The sequence below is a fragment of the Paramormyrops kingsleyae genome, chromosome 23 (assembly GCF_048594095.1).
Source record: "Paramormyrops kingsleyae isolate MSU_618 chromosome 23, PKINGS_0.4, whole genome shotgun sequence".
Taxonomy (NCBI): Eukaryota; Metazoa; Chordata; class Actinopteri; order Osteoglossiformes; family Mormyridae; genus Paramormyrops; species Paramormyrops kingsleyae.
In genome coordinates this window covers 1510052-1530333 of record NC_132819.1, presented here as the reverse complement: position 1 = coordinate 1530333, position 20282 = coordinate 1510052, and the positions used below count along the sequence as shown (strand labels likewise).

The window sequence follows — 20282 nt, the reverse complement described above, 5'->3', positions numbered from 1 at the left end:
TGACAATTACACATTACACTATAAATAGCTAAAACAATGTGCTTCATTTTAAACCATAGGCTCACCTTGTCTCAAGTCCACATTATCAGAGGTTGAGGGGTCTGTTGCTGCATCACCCTCTGTGACAGTTTCTGAAACTGAGTGGCATGTTTCACAAGTTAGCTTTGCTACTAATTTGACAGCCTATCCTTATGAACCTATTAGGCTACATTGAGCCTAGGAAAGTTACGCTATTAGCCCAATTATATTATAGCCCAGTAATAAATATTAATATTCACATGGAGAATGACCGTGCTCCTTTAACAACAATGTTTGCTGCTATTCTCGACTCTGTAGGTGTATGTCAGAATGTAATCAGGCCTACTCATGCTTATAACCATACCCTTAATTTGATTCTTAGCCATGGTATCCTGGTGGAACACATATCTATTATACCTCAGAATCCTCTGGTTTCAGATCATTACTTGTTAACATTTTATATACAGTATAGCCTCCCTTCGGCCCCAGCTCGAAAGTACAGTATCAGACGTTCCATTACCTCATTAAGTACTACAGCATTTCTCAACCAAATTCCACAGTCTTTCAACTTTACACCTGAAGCCTCATGTGATAATGAACTGGAACAGGTAACTGTGAACATGGAGAAATCGCTTTGCAGCATTCTAGATCTTGTCGCTCCACTTAAGAAGATAAAACATAGAGATAAGAACCCTTCCCCCGGTACTCTGATCATACACATGAACCTAAACAGACTTTACGCAAGCTAGAGCGCAAACGGTGCTCAACTAAACTAGAAGTTTTCAGATCTGCCTGGAATGATAGCCTCTAAGTATAGACAAGCACTAGTGACCGTGAGATCTGTGTACCTCGCCAAACTTATTGAAGAGAACAAAAATAATCCTAAATTCCTATTTGAATCTGTGTCTAAGTTAACACAAAATTATTCAACATTAAACTCGCAAGTCTCACAAGCATTTAAGAGCGTTAACTTCAGTACACTTTTTAATGGTAAAAGAACTAAGATTAGACTTAGTCTTAGATTAGGATTGATGGTAGCGCTCACTTTTTTCCAAATGCTCCAAACAATCAGAAAGGGGATTCATCAGAGAAAATGACTTCACCCCAGTCCTCAGCAGTCCAATCCTTGCACCTTTTGCAGAATATCAGTTTGTCCTTGATGTTTTTCTTGGAGAGAAGTGACTTCTTTGCTGCCCTTCTTGACATCAGGCCATCCTCCAAAAGTCCTTGCTTCATTGTGCGTGCAGATGCACTCACATCTGCCTGCTGCCATTCCTGAGCAAGCTCTGCTCTGGTGGTGCCCCGGTCCCATAGCTGAATCAACTTTTGGAGACGGTTCTGGAGTTTGCTGGACTTTCTTGGGTGCCCTAAAGTCTTCTTCACAACAATTGAACCTCTCAACCTTGAAGTTCTTGATAATCTGATAAAAGGTTGATTTAGGTGCAATCTTACTAGCAGCAACATCCTTACCTGTAAAGCCCTTTTTGTGTAAAGCAATGATGGTGTTTCCTTGCAGGTAACCATGCTTAACAGAAGAGGAATAATGATTTCAACCACCACCCTCCTTATAAAGCATCCAGTCTGCTATTCTAACTAATTCAGCATGACAGAGTGATCTCCAGCCTTGTCCTCGTCAACACCGTCACCTATGTTAATGAGAGAATCACTGAAATGGTATCAGCAGGTCCTTTTGTGGCAGGGCTGAATTGCAGTGGAAATGGGTTTTTTGGGATTAAGTTCATTTTCATGGCAAAGAGGGACTTTGCAATTAATTGCAATTCATCTTATCACACTTCATAACATTCTGGAGTATATGCAAATTGACATCATAAAAACTTAGGCAGCAGACTTTGTGAAAACCAATTTTTGTGTCATTCATAAAACTTTTGGGCACAGCTGTAATTGGTGAATTCTGTCTTGCCCCTTCACCACCTTAACTACTAAGTAGTGAGCTTACTAACACAAAATAGCTGCCATCACATAATCCAGGTGGGTGCCATACAGTGGTGGTGGTTGATGGGAGTGCCCATTGGTTCTGTAAAGCATTTAGGGTGTTTTGAAAAGCGCTATATAAATGCTACTTTCATTCATTCATAGTATTTTAATCATGTTGTCAGTTATTAGTCCAGAAGTGAAAGAAATTGAAGTCCAGAAACATTGATATCTGTCCCACAGACAGCTGTCCCATTCCCACCCTAATCACTTGGGATACACTTATTTGGACTGTAATGGCAGCTTTAATCCTATCCTAGGATTTATGAGTAGTTGTAAATTATTTCCAGTTCAGTTTTTCACTTCATAGACCTACATGATTACATACTTTAGAAGTGATATGCTTCTTTTTTTGAATATCACTTCTGTTCTTTTGGGCACTTTGGGGAATATGTGTGGTTTTAGCACCGGTCCGCAGATGCTTTTGTATGTAAGACGATACTTCACACAGTTATTGTGTTATCCACAGTTATATTTTAGATATCCATAATAGCATTTCTCATAGTTAAAATTGTACTTTCAGTCAGAATGATACATTTTGTAATTGAAAGTCCCATACACTGACAGCGAATGGCTGACCAGTACCTCAATACGTCACTCACGCTCTGTTTGTCAGTGGACCGACTGGGTGACCAAAAACAAAAAAGGAGCAAAACTGGTAAATACAGAAACTATTGATTTAACTGCGCTTCAGCCTGGATTTTATGGAACACCATAATACTTAAAATGAAGTCAATATCTGTAAATAAGTAAATGAATAAATACACTCAGTGACAAAAAAAGTTAAACACCCAGATGGAGTGGTGAAAATGAAATGAATCTGCACATGGTGAAAGGTCATGAGACATTGTGTCACAATTACTATTATGTTAGATCAAACAGACAACAAAGTTAGCAGTATGGGCACACTGCTGGTCCCATATCAGTATGGTGTGTCACCCCCCTGGCCTGGATACATGCCGCGATACAGTGCAGAAGGGAGTCGTACAGCTGTTGTATCCTCTCCTGCGGCAACAGCTATTGCAACTGGCCCTTGAGATCCTGCAGTCTGAGTTGACGTTCGAGCTGATCCCACACATGGTCAATCGGGGAAAGATCGGGGGACCTGGCTGGCCACAGGAGGACCTCAACATGACGCAGGTAGTCCATAGACACACGTGCCATGTGTGGTCGGGCTTTGTGTTGTTGAAAGACTGTACCAGGGTGCTGCCTCAGGAGAGGTAAGACATGCGGATTCAGGATGTCACTGATGTAACACTGCCATCAGGGTCCCCCGAATCACTACCAGAGATGACCTGAAGTCATACCCTATGGCTCCCCACACCATGATGCCAGGAGGAACGCTGGTGTGTCTCTCCACAACATTGACAGGATTGGTCCTCTCCCATTGGTGCCGCCATACACTCGCACGACTGTCATCTGTAGTAATGCAGAATCAAGATTCATTGATGAACATGGTATGACGCCACTCTTCATTAGTCCATGTCTCCCGGTTACAGCACCACTGGCAGGTGCAGATGTCATGGGGTTCTGTAATGCTTAGTGGACAATATGATGATCCTCAGTAAGTGAGGTCTGTCTTGGGTGACCAGAACCTTCACGACATGTGTGGGTGCCCTCACGTGTCCATTGGTCCCAACATTGAGTGACTGAGACAACTGCATGGCCCACATGCTGGGCAATTGCAAGATATGACCACCCAGCCTCATGCCACCCCTATCAAACTCCATCAAGTGCCAGTAATGCTGTCTAATGCGTTTATGAGGCATCCTCTGTATTTGGTGATTAGACATGCCAGCTTCTTGCAAATCAAATCATTTACATACCCATCATTGGTCTGCACCTGTAGCAAATTACATCCAAATCGCACCATTACTTCTGAGTGCTTAACTTTTTTGTCACCGAGTATAAATCTTTCAATGATTATGTCCTTTTATTTTTAAATAATTCGATAAAAGGTATTTCATAATGTCTTCTATGTATAATCTCTAAACAGTATATCATAATGTTGTGATTTTCATTAGTTATTAAATATCATTTTACATAATGCACATATGATTAAGTAATTTGAATTATGTTTCACAATAAAGTTCAACTTTTCACAGTGATGTGTTTACAAATGACAGTTTTCTGAAACAGATTTTTATTTCATGATGCTTCTTTTCATAATAATGGGGCGTTCTGTCAGTCACTTTGAGGGGAGTGGGATCAAGCTTGTGATTGTATCAAGTGTCGCATGAATGTCTTCACAGTGATTGAAGTTAGAACTAGTTGCATATCAGAAACACTAAGCATATGGAACACCGTCAGGGTATAAACCGTGAGACAGAATACATCTCCACACAGCCTTTCTTTAGCCTGGAACAGATGGTACAGATTAGATGGGGTTCTCCGGGAATACAGTGCTGTCCATTCTGACAACACCAAATCTAGTTTATATACTAACATGTAGTATGTTCTATGTTGTCAGGATGAGTGAAGTTAGTGTTTTTAACTTGACTATTTTTCCATTTTAAATTTTGAGAACTCACTCTCTAAAACTTAAGGGGGGATTGTGTGGCTCATAGGGTAAGGATTGTATCACTGGTTCGAATCCCAGGGGCTGCTCCACTGATGCTGCCACTGGACCTCTGATCAAGGCCCTTAACTCCAAGGTCCAGGAATGTTGCACAATGGTGTGCCAAACCATTACCGCTGCAGTACCTCCAAAGCTTTAACCTTTTCCCAATCTCTAGCATCATTTCACTTAGCCAATAAAAAGCATTCAGTGAGACAATACTGCCTGCCGGATCTAACACGTACTGTGCCTAGGGGTCCCACATCACAAGAGATGCCCACCTTGCTAGCTCTGCTGACAAGCCCCTGTAGTCTGCTAAGGGGGTGGTGAGGATGCCATCCATGTTCTGAGAGAGAGAGCACAAAACCAGCTGCTGTGGTTCACTCATGATGAGGCTTTTAAAAAAGAGCTTGTGACAGGTGTGGCAGTCCATGTATTGGTATTGATGTTGCTGAAGCGTGGCCATGAAGCTTTAAAAACCAATGAACATCTCAAAATGGAACGCCCTATTTAATCAGAAAGGGCATTCAGAGCATTTAATAAAACTTATGTACACATCCACAGGTCTCTGAAGGAGTCTTACAGTAATTCATATAAAAAACTCATTCCCTCCATCAGTCTCTGTTTTACACCTCCCAGTTCTTCATCCTCACTGGATCCTCCTATTCTATATCCTCATATTTCCACCCCTCTGGGCATTTCTTCATACTGCACATTGGACGTTCCTCATAGTTCCAATTAGTCATCATCATCATCAGAGGAGGTCCCACTGTTGTCATGGTGATAACAGTGGGCAAGGTTGATCAGCTGTTCCAGGGTCTCCTGCATCTCCACATGCTCAGGCCCCTGGGACAAGAAGCTGGGAGCCACGCGGCGAAGATCGAGCGCACATGCCCCCTGCTGCAATGCAGCCAGCCAGGGCCCCAGAGCTGGAGAAGATTGGAGGGAGGAGAGCACTGGGACGGAGGCAACCACTAGAGGGCAAAAGAGAAACAAGAACACACTAGGTCTGGCACTTGCTAAAGCCTTTACAGACTCAGTCTGATTCTAAATACCCAGACTGGTGGAGCATGGCTATTATTTTCCAGTTCTTTTTCTTGTCCCAGTTCTACTGGTGATTTAGAAAGTGACATGGCACTAATTCTAAAGTATTTTTAAAATACTGTAACATGCAGAAATGTGTAATCAGTGAATGATATGGCTTCTGCTTCATGACACTGCTGACCTGCAGCAGTACAACCCAGCAGAAGAGTCAGTTTGTCACAGAGGGGGATCTCTCCTGAGCTCACCAGATGGAGAAGATGTGGTCTCACTCTGCAGAAATCCCTTTGGGCTTAGAGTTTGGTGGAAAAGCTGAGGGAAGGGAGAGGTGAGTTTACTGGGGCTGGACACGAGCTGCACAGCACTAGAAATAGAGAGACATAGAGAACAAGCATGAGTGAACAGAGAGGACTCAGCTAATGATAACTTTCAGCTTCAAAAACATACCAAAAGTATAGTACTTCAATTAATTTCAATGTATTTTTTGTAGTGCCATGGTACAACACCATTGAGATGGAATACTGCAGAAACAGGTGAGGGAGGGAGAGAGAGAGAAAGAAAGAAAGAAGACAACAGAGGAGAGGATCCAAAAACTCCCAAATAAGGAAATAAAAACCTCTGGGGGTCCAAGGTCAACTGATTGCTCAGCCCCACCAAGGCATGCGAACATTATAGAAAGAGTAGGCTTGCTTGCTAAAAGCAAAATGTAGACTATGGTCAAGGGCAAAGCCAATGTCCATCAATTAGTTCTCCACGCCGGCCTGCGTAGGGTGGTAAATTGAAGGCTGCACCCACGATGTTACAGTTTGTAAGTCACTTTATTTATATATGGAATGACAAAGAAACCTGCGTTCTGTGATCTGAGTGGATGATGCAGCTGGAACAAATTAAGTTTGTGTTCCACTGTATATGGGGGAAAAAAAGTTTGAAATTTACTGCTGCTGCATTGTCTGAGCTGTTTCATTCATGGATGCTTTTGCGAGAGATTTTGCAAAATGAGTGGAAGGAGAAAAGCAAACAAGGACTGGTCACTAAAATCCATTCACCTTCTGCTGTATGGAAATATTATGGATTCCACAGAGACCAAAAGCTCTGATTGGTCAGCACAAGTCAAGGCAACACCACCAACTTATGTGATGGACTCCATTGATATTCAAAATTTGTTGTATTTGACTATAGTTTATTTTGGGTACATTTTGAACTATTTTTTTCTTTATATATATCACTATATGACAAAAAATTCACATTGCAATTCTTGTAATTTTTCCAGTTTCGTGCAGCTGTAGTATATTTAAGCAATAACATATGAGAAGGAGTGTGGTTGTACTCCTATATATCACCGCTGTGATTCGGTCAGAGTCTGCAGGCTGAGTATATTATTGCTTTTATAGTCCATCACTAGCATTTATAAGTTAACAATAATGAGCCACAACAGATAATACTTTGCTTGATTATTTATTAAAACACTTATGGGCCTAGTTCCCACCAGCCAACTGCTGACTGTTGCCAAGCACACAGGTCACTTCCAACTACTTTCCCATCATATAATAATTTTCATAATATATTAATTTTACAGATGAACAGGGGCACATTTACCAAAAGCTCATGTTAGCAATTTAGATAGCCGAAATCATTCAATTGCATGGTTCCAAATATGCAAGTCGCTAACGTAATGAGCAACTATGCTTTTATTTCTTAATTTTGTGTCGTAACTTAACATCTTCCGTTTTTGAACAGAGAACATCTAAGTTTCACCATTTATGACTTATGCAAGTGTCTTTAATTTAAAAGTTAATATTTTACCTAAAATCTCTTATTTCAGCAAATCCACACTAATTTAAGCTACTTTACAACTTGCCTTTTGAGAAACATAAGTTAAATAAAACAATTGCTTCGTAGTCTTATACTTGCAAAAAAGTCTCATAAAGGTAGTTAAAAAACACTAAAATAACTTAGTTACCAACAGTTTGCATATATTTATAAAGACAAGTTTCTACAGTAGTGATCAACAAAAAGTAAACCATTTATAGTAGTTTTCTCTGTCCATAACTGCTTGCTTTTCCAAGACAGCAGTTATATTTTCTGTTTCTAAGGCAGGTTATTCACATAAACAATCAACAACAAACACATTTGCAAGTCCCACCCTAAAGTACCAAGTACCCCAACTGATTTGGTACTGGTACTGGACCAGAAATCAATGAAAAGGTAAAACACTCAATTTCTAGTACCAAAAGTATGATACTTGGTGCAGTGGAAAATGCCTCAGGAGCTGATCATTTGAACAGTGTGGGTGTCAAAGTATATACTCACAGCGGGCTGGCAGGGTAGTAAGAGCTCACATAAGAGGCGACAACTTCTTCGCCACAGCGGGCACTGTGTAATGGAGAAGGAGGTTGTGTCCCAGGGGTCAGAGTACTGAGGAGGTAAAGGCAGGTTTATGGGTCACAGGATTACAGAGACTCACTAACAAGGCCCTATGAACACGTCACAAACCTATACCTGACTAGCTTCTGTCCCTCCAGACCACGAAGTGTCACCCACTGGCCAAAGGAGCACCTGTCGCTCAGCTCGCGACATGCAGATAGGGGTCTCCATGGTAGTGCGTCTCTGTAACTGTGCAAAGCATCAGGAAGGCAGCTGCCTTGCATCATGGGAAATGGGACAGCTCCATACGCAGCCACCACCTGAAACAGACTGACTGTTAGAGCCTTTCTCAACTGCCTGTGTTAAGACTTCTGGAATTCTCTGTGGTGCTCCCAGTACCCGTGTCTGTTGTACTATATAGTCTGTGGCTGCTGATCCACACAATGTAACCCTCAAACTGGGGCAAACGGTCCAGAAGAAAGATGTTTTAAAACTGCAATAACATCACAGTTTATATTACGCTAAAAGATTACATCTAGGGCTGGGCTATATCGCATCGATATTACATCACGCATGTGTAATAATCACCAGGGCCAGACGCCAGCTTTCCGGTACTATACGGATATTTATTTTCACCCACAACTTGTTAAGCAGTTTAGTAGTGCACCTAAAATACTGTATTAATGAGGGCCAAAAGTTAGTAATCAGTAAAAATTTGGCTTATCCTTATGTTTAATAAGTGTGTCAGACTTTATACTGCAAAAAGTACTACCACACCACTGACATCTTTTTACCTTATTTATCCACAAGATTGCCTCTTTTAAAAGATGTTGTGACTGCAGGGCTGTTCCTTTCCTCGTGGCCACTTAATTGCATATTGCACTGAAGTCAACTGAACTATAGATTACTAAAACAGGATTATGTGGTGTGCTCCACTACAGTGCATATCGCACTAAAGTATACCAAACCATAGTATACCTAAACAGTATTAAGTGGTGTGCTCCGTTACAGTGAATATCACACTGAAGTATATCAAATCATAGTATACCAGAACAATAGTATGTGGTGCACTTTGCTAAGTGAATTTAAAGAAAAATTTTAAGAAACACCAAGTCTATACAGATTACTAAGTTTTAGGTGTCTCAAAACGCATCTCATTAATATTTTTGCGATACTGCTAATCTGCTTAACTTGTGGGCGTAAATAAAATGTCCATATAATGCCGAAAAACTGGTGTCGGGCCAAATGTTTCTCCCATCCATGCGAGCTGTCAGCGGCAAAGAAAACTGTATTAATAATACAACATAGAATATGTCTTAGAAGCAGTGAGTTTTGATCCACATGCTTATTTTGGCTTGTTTTTACACACACATAATTACTCACAAGTACTTGGTTACACAATGACATCACTAATAGTGCCGTTAAGATGTTTTTTCCAACTACATTTATGTTCTCTATTATAGGCTAACCTGCAATTTCCAGTTTATTCCCCTTAATTCTCATATATTCCCATTCCATATATTCAGAACACTGTAATGGCTTCTACAGCATAAGTATGGCTATTAAGAAATGATAGTGAAGTTCATTGAACAACAATTGATTACTTTTAATTTTTAAAATACTTCCATAGTGTATTTTCATGTTGACAACATGACTAAATATTTTGACTGGTATGTCTCTTGGTATTCACTGAAATATTTCACTTTTTGTTGGCATTGACTAAATGACTAAGAAGAAATCTGCATTTTTAAATGAATGAATGGTTGTGAATGAATTGCTTCATTTTGCTGGTGATTGAAATTATTGTGCTACAGTAGACAAACCATTTGAGAAATGCATAATCAGTTGAGAGAACCTCAAGACGAAAATCTTGCCCCATGCTGTAAGTTACCTTTGATTAAAAAAAATCACATAAGTGAGTTTTAAAAAAATAATGTACTTCCAGGAAGCTCTACCTTATGATGCATTTGGGAAACTTGCCTTTTCGCAACGCAAAACGCTCTGTCTAATGGTTAAGATATTCATTGCACAATGATATTTTTGGGAAACACCTGTTTTGTATAACAAAAAAAGTCCCCATAGCTTAAGACACAGCTACTAAAATATCATCTCCAATTATCTCCATTTTCTGAATTTGAAGATGAGGGATTTTACCCCACTTAGAGGTCTCAAAGTACCAGCCCATTACATGTTTATAATTCATTATTAAATTTGGCCTGTAGATCAATATTTTGTTTTCCACAGTATGAAAAATGATGTAATAACCATTACTCTCATCTGTGCAGGCAAGTTTCACCAACCCTCAAAACAGGTAGCATGTTTAATTTTTTTCTGTACAGTTCAGTAGCTGGCCTTTTGACAGCTTTACACTGGCGGGTTCTCTCTGTTTAACAATAACAATAAAAGTGAATGTTCTATGATTCTACTTTCTTTGTATTGAAAGTATGTCATTAAGTTCTCATGGTAATTTGTAAATTTTGTTCAGTGACATTAAAAATTGTATGAAATGACGTTATCAAATCATTTTATAAAAACGAATCGTGATAGAATTTAAAGACTCCCAGTGTACTGAGTTGTTTCCTGAGTAATCGCAATCGAATGTAATTGGCTTGAGGTCAAAGATTTACTCCCTTACTCAAGTCTGAAGTGAATGGAGAATATAAGTAACCGTACATATTAAAGAAATCAGAAAGACACATACACAAACAACATTTTTTTGCGAATGACCATCATCCTCAATGTCTCCTGATTATCCATCGGTGGAAGTGTACATGGTTATCCTCAACTTGTGTCTTGAAGTAACGGGGCACCACTTACACTAAGGAGATGAGGCCCCTTGGTTTTAAGTCTAGTTAATACATCACTTTTCCACTTAATAATAATAATAATAATAATAATAATAATAATAACAACAATCGATACTTTACTGATCCCCGTGGAGAAATTGTCTTTACACCTCCCTCAACTGGCTTTTTGAAGAGTAAGCTGTCCGCGAGGGGCTGCCACCCATAGCGGTGCCCAGGGAGCTGGGGGTTAAGGGCCTTGCTCAAGGACCCACAGACGTGCTGGGTTTGAACCAGTGACCTTGTGATTACAGGCACACAGGCTTAGCCCACTGAGCCACACGCTGCCCACATGGTCTTGCCATTATGGTCTATGCACAGTTGTGCATGCAGACCCTTTTGTTCATATTACATTCACCTTTGGGCACAGATGATTGTGCTTGGAGCATGCATACAGCAGTGATCCTCCACCAGACCAGGGGCCTCATGTATAAACGGTGCTTACGCACAAAAATGTTGCGCACGCCCGTTTCCACGCTCAGGTCGAGATGTATAAAAACTAAACTTGGCGTACCGCCACGCACATTCTCACGGCAACCCCAGACAAGGCGTACGCAAGTTTCTGCTCGATTTGGCAAAATGGAGGCACCTACTGGCAAAAGAGTGCTACTGCAGTTTCACTGTGTCAGACTCACAATCATGACGTGGACTTTATCAAATACACCGACATTAATTGTATGTTGTTTACAAATGTACGGCAGCTGATTTTTTTTTATCAATTTGTAACAATAAAACGGTGCAGAAAATGACCGAACTATTACAACTACCATGGCAGCTCTTGCGTTATTGGAAGACATAGCTTATAATGATGATGATTAAGATTAACATTTCCAACAGCAATCCTTTTTTAGCTGTGTGCTAAACATTACAGTATTACAAAAGCAGACGATGAGGAATTACGCTATAGGCTATCTGTTCCTTTACAAGTTCTGTCCACTCGCGGGTTCTTAGCCACAGGTGCTTTTCAGCGAGAACTTGCGGACCGATCGGGTATTTCTCAGTCAATTCTGAGTCGCGCCATGCCGGCTATATGGGACGGCATAATTCGCTTGTCACCCAGATATATAAAATTTCCTTACACTGTGGTTGAACAGGCAAGTATTAAAGCGCAATTTGCAGCGATGTCCGGTTTTCCCAACGTAGTCGAAGCTATCGACTGCGCGCACATTGCTATAACCTTCAGTGAACGAATTTGCTTATGTAAATGGAAAGCACTTTCACTCTATTAATGTACTCTATTGATGTATTGGGGGCACCTCTTGTACTGTTGTCTGTAAGAATAAACAAACAGAATAAACGAAAGTAACACCGCATCTGCGCCCTACACGTTATTCATAAACATGCAAGTAATTCAAACAAGTATGGTACGAGAAAAAATCACCCGCAATGACATCGGCGTCCCCCTCACCCGATAAAAGTGTGTCCCCAATCATCGCAGCAACTAGTTGCTCAAAGGGTGTGAGACCGGGAATTCCGCTACCTCCGCCAGTGCTGTTAAGAGTCTTAAGGTGAGCAGCCGCTCGTTTTTCCCGCCGTCGATTTTAATGTCCTACCACTTCTTTTTAATTTCGGCCACCGTGCGAATTTCGGAACCAACATTTTAAACTGACTCCGCCACGCTGTGCCACTCCGTAAACTTTCATTTATTGCTGATGCCACTTATACCACCAAATAATATCACTTTTCTTTTCTCGATTTCTGTTAACATGACCTTAACTTTGCACTCGCTGAAATACTTCTTTTTCCCTCGTGGTTTATCCATTGTTGTTTAAGAACAACATAGAACAAAGCGGGCATTTATATAGATTTACATATGCAAATATACATAATTATGGGCGGGTCGGGGGGGGTGGCTGTGGGCTCGTTCACGTACGTTAACTTTCACGCTCATTCGGATTTATAAAGGGAATGTGCGTAGATCTGTGCGTACACACAGTTTTATGCATCTGGATTTTTTCTTGCTTACGCACATTCCTAGTTTTGTCCGTACGCCATGTTTTAGTGTGAATTCTACGCACGTCGTTATACATGAGGCCCCAGGAGAGAGCAAGTGTAAATGCAACAAACACAAATACAAGCAGTGTAGTGAATCAAGTAAACTTTTTTTAATAGATTTTCAGTTGCCAGTTGTCTATGCTTGGGCCGTAAGTCAGTAATACGGCATACCTCCTTTTAGTCAAAATTTTTTTGGGGGTGCAGATCCTCTGCTTTGTATGTACACAGGGGGTTTATTCCAGGTATTAAGCTACTGGTGGTTTAGGTTCTCTGTAATGGGTATGGATCTCATCCAGGTTATACCTCAGCCTTCTGCCCGATGTTGCTGAGGCCCCAGCCCACCCCCACAACCCTTAACCATTTAAGTGGTTAGAACAGGGGTGGCTAATCTTATTTGCAAAGGGCCGGTGTGTATGCAGGTTTTCACTGCAACTCCCTAATTAGATTACTAATTAGACGACTGACTAGCTGAAGAGTCCTCACACCTGGGTTTGAACAGCTGACCTACAGGTTATCCCAAAAACCCGCATACACACCGGCCCTCTGCGGATAAGATTGGCCACCCCTGGGTTAGAAGGATAGAAGAAGTTTCAAGAACTTACCTTTCTTCCACATGCAGCCAATGAGTCTGCAACTTGCCACATGGGGGCACTGTTATATCTCAGCCGATAGGGCACAGTTAGGGAGTCCAGGGCAAGAGCCAGAATGGCACTGGAGTGATACCACAAGGTGGGCTGGAGAGGGGACAGATGGGGCAGGGTACAAAGTTTATTAGTTAGAATAAAACAGACTTAGCACAAAGGAGCCATCCAGCAGAACTCCTAAAACTGCGGCATTACACAAAATCCTAGTAAACAACCACTGAATCATAAACAGGTTTTAGGACAAGCTTAGTGAGTGACAGTGCAGCAAGTAATGACATCTGACTTACATCATACTGAAGGTGAGGGAATACAATGGGGGGCAAGGGCCGTCGCCCCAGCCCACCTCTGAGGGTCAAAGGGCAGAAGAAGGAACTGTGATTGGCCAGGCTGGCTGTGCCCAGGACATAATTCATCATGTGGTACACATCTTTTATCAGGTTCTGATACATAAGCAGAAAAAAAAGCTAAACAGCATACCACACTGGAAAAAAAGGTCATTATTAGTTTGTTAAATAACACATTGCAACAGAGATGGGAGGAAACACAAGCCTAGTTCTCTTTAGGGCAGATGCGGAACACCACAGAAAACGTGCACCATCAGCTGTGCTTACTCACAGAATCTGGATAGCTGACAGGGGCAACACCCCATGTAAGGATTCCACGACTTCCGTAGGAATCTCGCAGCATCTCTGTGACCTTTGACCCTAAGCCTGAAAAGCCATCAGCGAGGTCACACAGTACCTGAAACCCCTGAGAGAAAGACAGAGAGAGGGGGCAGAAGCAAGACGGGCAAATGTCATACCAAAATATGAAGATGGTTTCTCTGGTTATAACACAGACAAATCAGTGATAAAAACCTGCAGGTAGTCACACTCCTCCACAAAGAAGTGAAGCTTGTCTTCCAGCTCCTCTAGCAAAGAACCCTGGAGCAGTGCCTCCCCTTGGCCAAATGCTTCTAAACGTTGGGATTCTCTATGGGATTACACAGGGACATACCCTCAAAGACACCATAAATGTAATGTAATACTACATAGCCAATTTGCTACACTAAGTTTGCAGGCCAGATACTGTTTGGCATTGTAGATATTTCATTGCCAAGATGGAATATCAAAGAGCAGTAACACATTATGTATTTCTCAGAACACACTCTGTATTCATCAAGAGCACCAAATAGCACAAAAGCCAGTATAATAGAGTAGATACCCATCATGGTTGTACTGATTAATGACAGTAATGGTGCGTGGGTGGAGATGGATGCGCAGGAAGTCGGACCACACTCTCACACTGCCCTCCATCTGGTACCCTTTCCGAACACGGTCCAAGCTGCTGTTAACCGTCTCCATGGCCACAGACCCTGCAAAGCAAAATATACTTAGCTTTATATGTTTATTGATAAAGGTATATCCAATAAAGACTTGAAGAAAGTGGTTAGTAAAAGGCCTCACTCTGGGACAGTTTATTCCCTCCTGGGCACTGAGGCAACTGGGACATGTTGAAATCCGCTTCAGCCAGTATCTCCCCCTCCTGGACAAAGATCAGAAGACAATTGAGAATGCTTGCAGCCAAACAGACACTGCATAGGCATGACAGGGCAAGAATGAAGTCTAAGTGATGGAGGTGTTCAGATGTATCCATAAAAAGGTGAACAATGCAATGGCAGAGAGCTGGAGACTTACATCCAGTTTGTCCAAATCCTGAAGAAAGGAGTTCTTTGTTGGAGGACACTCCTTATAAGTCACCATTTCTCCATCCCTAAAAAACACAGTTCACAGACACAGCCTCACCCACATGCAGGGCACTATCAATTATGTTTATATTCAAGTAATATATCAATTAATTCAACGATTAATCAAGAAACTGGTGTGAGGCAGGAACCAACCCTGGGCAGAGTACCAGCCCATTGCAGGGTGCACAGTCACTCAAACACTCATACAGTCAATTTTGGAACGGTTCACTTAACTTGAATATTTTTTGACTGTGGGAGGAAACCAAAAGGATCTGGTGTAAACCCACACACAGACAGAGGGACCATGCAAATTCTACAAAACAAAGCAGCAATGTGCAGCAACAGTGCTACCCACTGTGCCACCATTACACCCCTCATACTAGGCCTGCAAAATGTGTAATGTTAATACTGACATGCCATATTATGCACATGCAGCTGTCACACTGAAAAAGTCACGATAGTCAGCTGGGTTAAAACAAAAAGTAATGATAAGTTTCAATGAAAGATCAAATTGAGTAAAAGCAGGTAATCTGCCAACACTGCTTTGTGCCTGTTGTCACAGCTCACAGCAACACCACCAACTTATCTGAAAAACTCAATTGGTAGATACTAGCAAGTTCTACTTGGCTGTACAGGTGTCTCCCGCTTTACAAACATTCGCTTTATGCCACCTTGCTTTCACGAAAGACCTATATTAGCATCTGTTTTTGCTAACCAAAAAAATCCAAAGAGAATTTTTGCATATATGGAAAAGCAGTAAATTAAAAATATACTTAGCATTTGTTTATCAGTGAGCTAATTGCATATATGCAGTCATGCACAGCAAAGCGATGTTTCGGTCAGTGATGGACTGCATATTTATACGACAGCAGTCCCATAAGATGTCCCATATAATGGAGCTGAAAAATTGCTATGGCTTAGCAACACTGTAGTTGTCATACCATCATAATGCAATGCATTACTCAGCTATTTCCAAGGACTTGATTTTCATTCACATATTATATGAAGCAGAGATTTTTGCACTCTATATATTTGGACCCTCACCCGCTATGCTCGGTCTTCCTTCCACCATATTTCCAAGTAACAGAGAAGAGAAATTTTAATCAATGCCAGTTTTTAAAAATATAATCGATAAATCGAATTTATGCAAATAATCGTGACAACTCTACCCATGTGCAATACAATTTCTATATTCTTTACTGCATTACCACTTGACTGCAATACATCTCTATCAACATCGCTGGTTCTGTTATATAGACTGACATTCAGTAATATACATAGAAAACAACATTTAATGCATAGCTCCAACAAAGGTGAATACAGAGGTAGTACTGACTGACCATGCTGAGGACTTGCGCTCTTTCCTAGTATCATACAGGATACCCTCCTGCCGTAAAGTCTGTAGACTACCTAAGCAGAGAGAGAGATGCAGTCAACATGCAATGTGTACTCATTAAACAGGCACACCTCAAATGCCATATACTTGGGTATAATTCATTAAATATGAACAATTACTTTATTTCTGTCTTATTGAAGCAAGCTGTCAACAATGATTACCTTTGAGGTCCATGGCAATGAGGCGGGGGGTGTATGTGATCTGACCCCCTAGCGTCAACCCTTCACGAAACAACACATCGCTTTGTAGCTCACTTGGGGGCACCACTAAATCTGGATCGTAGGACAGAGATGCATCCTGTTGCAGAGAGAAATTGGTTATTAATAAAATGCTGGTTATTCCTCTTCTGTATGCTACCAACTAGCACAGTAATTTCACTTTAGGTTTTCTATATTTTATTGTATTTTGTTCATTTAACTTTTATATACTTTCACCTAGTTATTTTACTTAGATTTATTGCATTTTTCTCTAATTTCATTGATGTATACTGTACTGTAGTTGCTTCTCTGTCCTTGGTTTTATTTTAATCTCATATGCGAACCACTCTGATCTGCATTCCATGTATGAAAATATATAAATAACGATGATTATTATTATTATATTTATTACAGACCTTAAACCCAAAATTAATTTTTCAATATTAGACATTGTACATATTTAAGTGCCCACCTGAGGCCACTTAAAATTAATAAATTGTTTTACATGACTCAAACTTCTAAAATATTGGTGAGTAGGGGATTTTATATTTTATATTTTTAGCGAAAAGACGAACGGCAACAGAGATATACTAAAACTAGAAAATGAAACTTTATTCTGTCAGTGTCTCAACATTTTAAACTCTCAACGGTGCAAACAATAAAAAGTGGAAAAATCCGAGGCTGACATTCAAGATTTTTCCACTTACGGCAGCCAGTTTGAGAGAAACACAAGATGATTTCAAACGACGTACGTGCGTATTGACGATGGCGCACGTGCGTATTGACGATCTCTGCGTATTGACAATCTCTGACAGTTTTTGAGGTGAAAAAAACGGATTTTTTGAAAAATATAAAATATTTAAAAAAAAAAAGGCGGCACCAAAAAATTGAGGCGGGCGGCCATGTAAAACAATTTATTAATTTTAAGTGGCCTAATGTGAAAGCTTACGGACGTGTATTTCTGACACGTCTTCTTTTAAGGTCAACTTAAGGCATATATGATCAGGATGCTTATGTGATTTCTGATGAATGTGAATAATGCAAAGCATGCAGTTAGGATCCGTACAAACGATTTAGGTACACCAAACACAAGTAGGTATAAAAATGAGAAGCCCCATCTTTATATATGTTGAAACTGAAAGCATGACTGAGCTAAACCGTTAGCAAGGTATTGCTCAGAAAACATGTGAAAACGCTATAAAAGTCTGAGCTACTCCAGTAAAATAACACAGCGGTACCGATATATTCATGTTTGTTATGTTAAGTCACAATAGATGTCTTAGTTGACATATTATGCGCAAAATACTAACCTGTAAATTCCACCAATGTGTCCCGACAAAGTTTGAATAGTGTCCCAGCTGCAGGGTCACAACTTCTCTACATACGCCACCCATTCTTTAGCAAGAAGAAGAAACACACAGAGAAACTAATTAATATTCTGGCATGTTTAGAAAAGAACAACAGTGAGATTTCTTTGCACTAAGGTTGCGGCCATGACAACAGCAGCGCACCCAAGCTTTACTGCAGCTCATGTTAAAATTTAATTGGTCAGCTTCCCTTGGTCAATTCCGAACTCGCACTCTGATTGGGTAGATGAGACGTAAGTCACAACACGGTTGTTCAGCCTGGAGTCACACGTGTGCCGCACAGGACTGAGAAGGAAACCCGCCTCTGTATTATCAAAGGACCACGCGGGAGGAATGATGTGGTTAGGACCGGCCTTCTGTAGTCCATACTTCGCTTATCCGCGTACGGGCGGAAGGCATCGTTTGTAGTAACTTTATTGTTGTTGTTTACCTAGCCAGTACGATACAGTCGGTCTTAAGTTAAAATGCAATGAACGGCGGGTTTTAATTGGTTTGAAATACTCTTGAAATCATGTACTTGAACTCGAAAAACGTGTTTGCACTTAGTTTACAACAAATTAGTAACAAAGTGTAAAGTAGCATAAAATACTATGAACTTTTATTTTATGAAATGTAAAGTTTAAAGTAGGCAGGTTTCCATCCAGGATATTTTATGCGCAAAAACACTAACGCTAAAGAGTGGGCGATGGAAACATTGTTTAACGCTAAATGTCGACACAAACCGTTTCCGTTTAGTTTTAACGGATAAAGTCTTTGTCGACACTTATGGTGGAAACATATTTTACGAGCAAGAACGACATTCACGCTATGTTCTGATAGGTGACAGAACGTTTATCGCGTGCCTTTCATACAGTAAACACAAACATGCACACGGTGTAAATCAGTGGCCTGGGGGGTATTCCAGAAAGCAGGTTATGTGACATACCCGGGTAAGTTTAAGGGTAAGTTAGTGGATAACCTCAACTTTCGGTTCCAAAAACGGAGGTTAACTTTCTGGGTATGTACGTAACCATAGCAGCTTACTCTCTGAAGATAACCTGCTACTGAGCAGGTTATGTTCCAGGGTAAGTTTGTTGCAGAAGGTTACTGAGCATGGCGTGCCCTTTTGATGACGATCCTGTGAACGTGGAGGCATAAATTATACAAGGTTTTTTTCGCCGGGAGAGAGTTATAAGACCGCGTATTGATGTCTTTTCATTTCCTAATGATTATTTGAAAAAACGTTATCAGTTTTCAAAAGAATCGTTCATTTACTTAACATCTCTTGAAACCGCATATTGCCAAATGTCACAAACCCAAACCACGGGTCTGCGCTTAGCACAGAAAACATTCTGTACATAGCACTTCGGTTTTTTGCGTCAGGGCATTTTTTGTACAATATGGGCGACGCAGAGCATATAGGAAAGGCAACTGTGTGTAGAGCCGTTCGCACAGTATGTCTGGTACTTAACGCTTCTTACACACGTTTGTACAGTTCCCTGTCCATAAAGCTCTGCGTGTTATTAAAGAGGAATTCCACAGAGTGGTAGGTTTGTCCTTTGTAGTAAAATCTATGATGCATATTTAATATATAGTCATACTATTTATATCTATAGCCTACATGTATTCATCCTGCACACACACACACTTGATACTTCCATATATGACTTTCTATTTCAGGGTTTCCAAATGTAATTTGGAATACATGTAATACATGTATAGTGACAATAAAAGGCATTCATTCATTCATTCATAATTGGGTGCATTGATGGCACCTACATTCCTATTAAAGCTCCTTCAATAAATGAGGAAGACTATGTTAATAGATAGATAGATAGATGTCTTTATTGTCACTATACAAGTACAGCGAGATAGCGGAGGAAATCTATTCATAGTATCAATGTGCAGGTAACTTGATTTTGTATCCTTAATTTTTTGCCTTGTTAAAATCATCAAACTCATTACTTTTTTCCACTAACTATAGGTAATCATTACAGGACAGTACAATGCTGGTTACCACTGGTTGCCCTCAGATGGGGTGAGGGGAGGTGGTGGTGGGCTCCCGCCAGTTAGACGGGCTTCAGCCTTTTTTCTATTAGCTACATGACAGAAAGAATATACTAAATCGTGTTTAATAAATAGTTAAGTGATCGTGTAATCAAT

The 20282-nt window shown here is 40.6% G+C and overlaps 1 protein-coding gene across 3 annotated transcripts; it reads right to left on the bottom strand.

The window, feature by feature from the left end:
- Positions 1–5058: 5058 nt before the first annotated feature.
- LOC111837916 (misato mitochondrial distribution and morphology regulator 1) lies at positions 5059–18382 on the bottom strand. 3 transcript variants are annotated; one of them, XM_072705513.1, is made up of 15 exons: positions 18084–18382; positions 16738–16873; positions 16521–16590; positions 16225–16242; positions 15131–15206; positions 14900–14978; positions 14658–14808; positions 14312–14426; positions 14070–14204; positions 13742–13894; positions 13413–13544; positions 8108–8292; positions 7919–8023; positions 5857–5972; positions 5059–5541 (listed from the first exon to the last, which is right to left on the bottom strand). In XM_072705513.1, exons 1-15 carry the CDS (start codon positions 18165–18167, stop codon positions 5306–5308), a joined length of 1791 nt encoding a protein of 596 aa, XP_072561614.1. In that variant the 5' UTR covers positions 18168–18382; the 3' UTR covers positions 5059–5305. The 3 variants fall into 3 exon arrangements, with proteins under 3 accessions (XP_072561614.1, XP_023656145.2, XP_072561615.1); XM_023800377.2 differs by lacking the exon at positions 16225–16242 and having other exon boundaries at positions 18084–18377; XM_072705514.1 differs by lacking the exons at positions 16738–16873; positions 18084–18382 and having other exon boundaries at positions 16225–16238; positions 16521–16566.
- Positions 18383–20282: the final 1900 nt, after the last annotated feature.